The following is a 7,190-nucleotide window of genomic DNA, read 5'->3' on the forward strand; positions in this document are numbered from 1 at the left end:
TATTCACAAAAAAAAAAAAAATTACAACTCAAGAATATTACAAACTTACCCACAAGTAGTAGGACTAAATTTTATGTGACCCTACTCGATATAGAATTTTGGTTTTCAATTTTTGGGTAAGTACTAAATTTTCGTTTTGAACCATGTAATGTCCATTCGCAGGCTACCAAACAAACTAATAAGGATAGATAAGGGTAATTTGTGCCTGAAGACTAATTTCATCTCTGTTTTATCGAAATTATAGGAAACCTCTCAATTTTTCAAAATGCAGCAATATGAAAATACGTGTACTTTACATTGTGAACACTATGAAAAATAGGGACATATGATGCAAAAGTTCCTTAACAAGTAAGGAATGCCATATCAATTTTTCATTTCTAAACTTCACTCCTTTGATACCATGACGCGTTCGCCCACCCCCTGTGCATGACTTTCATTGACATATCCCATTTAGCATGCGAATTAACAAGTGAGATCTGTATATGTTTATGTGATCAAGACATGCATAGTAGTTGCCTTCGGATCTGGGGCTTCACAATTTATGTTCCATACAATTTCGCACAAGCTGACCTCTAATATAAATTAATAAAATTTTTGTATAAATCAGGTCTAGTTTGATACTTTGATGTCAATAAGGCGTCGTTCAGTTGAAAGTTAATTATTATCATTCACTGTAAATTAAGGATGATTTGATATAAGTTGAAAGTAAATTATTAATTTACACCAACTTATATGAAATGGAACTTGTGAGACCCGATTTCGTTGCTTTTGGCCGACACAAAACTTCGCGACGCCAATCTTGAGAACACAAGTTTATTTTTTGCATTAAAGTTTGGCTTAAAAGTTTTAATTGCTAACCACAAACACATTAAGGCAAAGCAAAGACTTTCTTGACTTCTTGCTTTTACACTGTTGATCAAGTCTACGTCTACATGGATAATTATGGACGATTTGACAGAGACAATTCTGACAACACAGTTTCGTGAGACTTTCCTTTCAATAATCTACCGGAGACTTGGACTCTTCTTCAGCTCTATCTCCACGCTTGCTCTCTATAAACATGTCAGCTTGTGTTGTTCACTAAGAAATCTTCATTCTTTTAGAACAAAAATCAAGCTCGAAATCGGATCTGGCTCTTGTTATATTTTCCACAATTCAAACATTTTCTCAAGAAATGGACACCATATTGGAAGAAGATTGTCTTGCTTTTGACCTCAACATGGCTCCTGCAAGAAATACTAGTGACCCCCTGGTGTGTAGCACTAAAACCTTGATTCAAGGGACAGAGAAATAGAGCAAGTGTTATAATCCAGTAATTAAGTTATAATTTACGGGACTTATGGTGTTTTCTTTCCTCCTCTTTTGGATCAGAAGCCAGAGTTTGATGATGGTCATGATCTTGTTCTTGATGAAAGCAAGTCAACGTCAGGGGAAGAACAGGTGAGTCTTAGCTGATAATATTGCAATCTTATTTGTTTAGCTAAAACCAGCTGCAATCTCTATAAAGATGGCGGATAACAGTCTTCTGATAGAATTAAGTATTAACTCTTTTTTTTTGGCATTATTTGCAGCCAGATATTTTGATAGACCAATTAAACCAGATAAAATCAGAGAACAAGAAGTTGAAGGAAATGCTTATTGACCTTCGCGAAAATTATCATATTTTGCAAAGCCATTTCATTGATTTGGTGCAAAAGTACTCCGGAGATGAGCTGCCTAAATCAAGGAAGAGGATGTTTGAAGCTGAAAACTCTTTCAATACCCATTCCAATGATGGTTATAAGGATAGCGTGCTTGAAGAAGGTGGATCACCAAAAAGGACAAGGGAAATCAGGACAAATATTTCAAGGGTTCATGTGCGTGTTAATCTATCTGATACAAGCTTAGTAAGTTCCAATTAATACTGAAATTCATCTGATTCTCTTCATTTCTAATTTCTAGTAGTAGCACACTGGCATAACTTAACAATTTTCTTCTTGTTACAGGCAGTGAAGGATGGATATCATTGGCGAAAATATGGACAAAAGGTTACCAAAGATAATCCATCTCCCAGAGCCTATTACAAGTGCTCTTTTGCTCCATCTTGCCAGGTGAAGAAAAAGGTGAGCTTTATTTTGCTCTTCCTTTCATTATCCTGATTTTCTGCGCGAAAAGGTAAGATACAATTGATACAGATACAATACAAATTTACTTTTTATGAATTGAAGGAAGCCAAGGCCTAGTGGAGAAATGGGGATTGATATTTCTGAATGTTTATTTTCTTGTATGATTTAAAGGTACAAAGAAGTGTAGGAGATCCATCAATTTTGATAGCTACATATGAAGGAGAGCACAACCATCAACGCCCTTTGAATGCTGAAACGTTGGTTTCATCAGCACATGGTGCTGCTTCTGCAGCTTTTTCACCTGGCTTGAAACGCTTCGAGTTTTCTTCGAGGCCAAAGGAGACAGTTGATTTCACCAATCATGGGTTGTGTGCTAAATTTCAGAGGTCAGTTTCGGAAATTGGAAGCAACTCTATTGAACAGTTAATGGTTGAACAAATAGTTTCTTCATTGACAAGGAATCCCAGTTTTACAACCGCACTTGCAACAGCAATTTCAGGAAGACTTTTGAGTCGTGATTCTGATCAGGAGAAATGAGTTTAAAGCTTTCGGCTACTTAGGAAATTTAGAAAGCCTTGCGACTGCACCATAAATAAACACACATACACACGCACACGTATGTTTGTATGTATATTTGGTGGAAATCTTTTGAAATAATTACTACGCCACGTTTTGTAATTTGATGTATGTAAGATAAAAAAGTAGTCAGAAAAATAAAAAAAAATGATTGAAAAACGCATTTGTGGTGCAAGTCAATTTTTTTTTATACAAATAATGACCATTACGAAAGCACAAATTTTTTTGGAGGTAAACTGCACATACACCCATGTGGTTAATTGGTTGTTAAGATGCGCCCTTTGTGGTTCAAAAATATTCACTTACCCCCTTGTACTTTGGATTTAAGCGGAAAACAGATGCAAATGGACTCTACTAGTGGAAATTTAACCCTATACTATCCATTAATGGAAGTGATTACTTGTTCCTAATTATGTTAGACCTTAGTAATGTTTTTCTTTCAAAGATGCCTACAAATGAATGTTTACACATCATAAAAAGGATCAAACATTTGCACTCCAATAGTGATGATTTGAAATTTTTTTTATAGATTGCAATTACTGATTTGGAGACATTTATGAAAGAAAAATATTATTAAGACCTCATATAATTAGAATCAAGTAAATAGTTACACTCTTAGAGCACGTATAGTGAAATCTCCTTTTGCAAAGTCTATTTCCATATGTTTTTTTTCCTATATTCAAAGTACAAGGAGTGTGAGTAGACATTTTTAAACCACAAGTAGTGTATGTTAAAATGCAGTTAATCACAGGGGGAACATGAGAAATTTGCCCTTTTTTGGAAAAGAAAATAAAAGCCATGCTGATAGAGTTATTGGAGAAAGCTATCCTCGGTATAGCATATATTTTGTCAGCACTTCATCTGAGTGAGATTGACTATTTTTACTAAATTACACAATCATGGTTGGAGTTTTTGATAGTCCAATTCAATTTTCTAGGCTAGCTCTGTAAACAATTTTTACTAAATTACACTAAACAAGATGAAATTTTTATTGTTCAAGTTTGTTTAACAGCCAATATATAAAGGGGAGAATAGATCTCAAGTCCAAATGGAATACGCATGCCCAAAGGTAATTTAGGCTTCATAGATTTAAGATAGATAGGATTGAGCCTAAATGGCAGCAATAATAGCCATTAAAATGGGAATAGTTGGGATTAATTGGGAATTCCATGTGTCCCAACCTATTTGCTTTGTCTTTTATATCATTTGTAAGTGAGAGGTCTAAAAGCTTACTTATTAGTAGTTAAACCTATTTGTCCATTTAAACATCTCAATGATTTATTTATTTCAAAATGAGGTTGTCCATGCAATAAATATATATATATTTTTTACAAAAAAACAAAGAAAAAAAATGTGACTGATTCGACTAAAGCATATCATGTTTTGAGGTTCATGGGAGAACTCGAACTTTATAAGAGGAAAGGGGACCGGGAAGCACTTGAAAGCCGAACCATGAATCTCATGCTCACATAGTTAATGTTTCTATTGTCTAAGTTATGTCTTGGGGACATGTCATTTATTACTATATTAAAGGTACGTAACATATTATAAATTGTGCAGAATCCTCGTAGCCTTGATAAGACTTTCCAAAACGCACTTCATGATTTATGGACTTAAAAATAGAATGTTGGTTCACCAAACAACCCTTATTATATTTTTGAAATTCAAATGACATGTTCTCCTTTCTTCTTCTTTTTTTTTTTGCATGATTTTCTTTACATCAACTTATCAAATCAGTATATATATGTTAATGTTTTGGGTTCAATGAGACAAGGAAAAGGATACGTGAAATTAAAAAAAATTGTTTGGAAAATTGTTGCATGATGAACAAAGAGAAGCATATGTGGTAAAACTAATAATATAAACTAAGAAATGTATGTGTTATGAAACAAAGAGATGGATGTCCATATGTATTCTCAAAAGAATTAATTCATGATTCATTAGTACATTAAGTAAAGGAGTTACATTGGATGAACTGTTTCAATCCATAGAACTATTCATGTATTGGATGAATCGTTTCATTTCATAGGGCTATTCATGTTCTTGTAGTCCTAAATGCATGAATGAATGTTTAATAGGATTGATATACTTTTGATTTTATAGTACTTATATATAGAGGTACCTTAGCACATCTTGTGATGACTTTTGATTAGTTGAGATAATAAGAAAAATTATTCTCTATTCCCTCTATTTCTTTCTCTAATATTTCAATATCTATTATAGTAGTTTATTTTATTAGTTTTACAATAAGTTATCGGTACGAGTCTCTACTTCTGAGCAAAAGGTGAAAACGGAGCCTTTACCTTGAGCAAAAGTGAAACACAAGAATCTACCGAAATTCTGCCAGTGTTTTCTCGATCAACTTATATCTACATACTGAGGTAAATTTCTAACCCAAAAATTTATTTTAATTTCTTATGGCCAACCTTACAAAACAAGAGTTCGTACCTTTTGATATTTTTGAAAAAAATTGTTTATCATGGGCATTGAATGTTGAAATTCATCTTGAGACAATGGGTCTTAATAATACTATTGTGGAATAGAATGAAGTCTCAAACCAAAACCGTGCTAAGGTTATGATTTTTCTTCATCATCATTTAGATGAAAGATTAAAAATAGAATATCTTACTATCAAGATCCTCTTGTCCTTTGGAAAGATTTGAAAGAAAAATTCAACCACTTGAAGTTGGTCGTTCTCCCGAAAGCCCGTATGATTGACTTCATTTACCGCTACAAGATTTTAAATCTGTCAATAAATATAATTCAATCATGTTCAAAATTACTTCTTAATTAACATTATGTGGTGAAAAAACTACTGATGAAGATATGTTAGAGAAAATATTTTCTACATTTCATGTCTCTAACGTGTTCCTGCAACAGCAATATCGAGAAAAGGGATTTAAGAAATATTCTGAACTTATTACATTTCCTTTTTGGCTGAACAAAATAATAAATTATTGCTAAAAAATCATGAGTTCCAACCAACTAGTGCTAATCAATTCCCTAAAATGAATGCAACTGAATTTCAAAATTCTGGTCGAAATCGTGGATGTGGCCGTAGAGGTGGCCGTGGAGGAGGCCATGGACGTAACCGTGAGTCTGTGACTGTGGATGCGATCATGGTAGATTTGTGCCTCATGAAAATTAAAATCGTGGCAAATAACAAAATATTCCCCAGAAATGGGATAATAACAATGATAAAAAAATAGATAAAAGAAAATATATGAAGAAAAATACTACCGGTGTGGCATGGAAGGTCATTGGTCCCGTACCTGTCGTACGACTGATCATCTTGTTGACCTCTCTCAAGCATCATTCAAAAAGAAAGACAAAAGTGTCGAAACAAATTTCATTTATCAAAAAAATGATTATTTGAGCACTTTGATGTAGCTGATATGACACATCAAAAGAATGATGATGGTGATGATGCTGATATGACATACTTCGATGTAGTTAATTTCTTTGAGCATCCTGAAGATGTCAAATTATTATGTAACAAATACCCTATGCTTGTTTAGATATTTTATGATACTTTGTATGTTTTATGCAATTTTCTTTCCATTCAATATCTATTTTCACATCTTTTATTAATATTTATTTTTGTTTGAAACTTTTTCCTGAAGAAGAAATGGATGCGAAATATTTGGGATTAAATAATGGTGATGATGAAATTTGTCTCATTGATAGTGCTACTACGCACACTATATTGAAAAATAAAAAGCATTTTTCTTATTTAAAATGAGAGAAACAAATGTTAATACCATTAATGGTAGTACAAAATTGATTGAAAGTTTCGAAAGAACCACTCTATTTCTTTCTGAAAGGACTAAAATTATCGTAAGTAATACATTATTCTCTTCCAAGTCTCGAAAAAAATTATTGAGTTTTAAAGATATCCGCGAAAATGGATATCATATATAGACAATTAATGAGACAAATGGTAAATTTTTATTAATCACAAGAATCATTTCTGGGCAGAAATGTGTATTACAAAAATTGCTTTCACTTTCTTCTGACTTATATTATGCACAAATTAGTATAGTTGAAATTCATCACCATCATCTAGTAGACCAAAAGTCTACTTATCCGAATGATTTTATGGTTTGGCATGATCGTCTTGGATATCTTGGGTCTATAATGATGATGCGAATAATCGAGAATTCACATGGTCACTCATTGAAAAATCAAAAGGTATTAAAAGTAAATAAATTCTCCTATGTTGCTTGCTCCCAAGGAAAATTAATTATTAGACCATCACCAGTTAAAGTTGGAATTGAATCCCCCACATTTCTAGAACGAATTTTTGGTGATATATGTGGACCTGCAGATCCACCATATAGACCATTTCGATATTTCATGGTGCTAATTGATGCATCAATTAGATGGTCACATGTATGTTTATTATTTACTCATAACCTGGCGTTTGCAAGATTGCTTGCTCAAATAATTAAGTTGCGAGTACAATTTTCAGATTATCTAATAAAGAGAATTCGTTTAGATAATGCTGGT

At 32.9% G+C, this 7,190-nt stretch overlaps 1 protein-coding gene across 1 annotated transcript; it reads left to right on the forward strand.

Moving 5' to 3' along the window:
- The first annotated feature begins 1,088 nt into the window (after window positions 1-1,088).
- On the forward strand, window positions 1,089-4,494 carry LOC113702808 (probable WRKY transcription factor 40). Its single transcript, XM_027223954.2, has 5 exons — window positions 1,089-1,252; window positions 1,372-1,440; window positions 1,572-1,886; window positions 1,986-2,102; window positions 2,277-4,494. The coding sequence occupies exons 1-5, from the start codon at window positions 1,175-1,177 to the stop codon at window positions 2,640-2,642; spliced, it is 945 nt and encodes a 314-aa protein (XP_027079755.1). The 5' UTR covers window positions 1,089-1,174; the 3' UTR covers window positions 2,643-4,494.
- Window positions 4,495-7,190: the final 2,696 nt, after the last annotated feature.

The sequence above is a fragment of the Coffea arabica genome, chromosome 8e (genome assembly GCF_036785885.1).
Source record: "Coffea arabica cultivar ET-39 chromosome 8e, Coffea Arabica ET-39 HiFi, whole genome shotgun sequence".
NCBI lineage: Eukaryota > Viridiplantae > Streptophyta > Magnoliopsida > Gentianales > Rubiaceae > Coffea > Coffea arabica.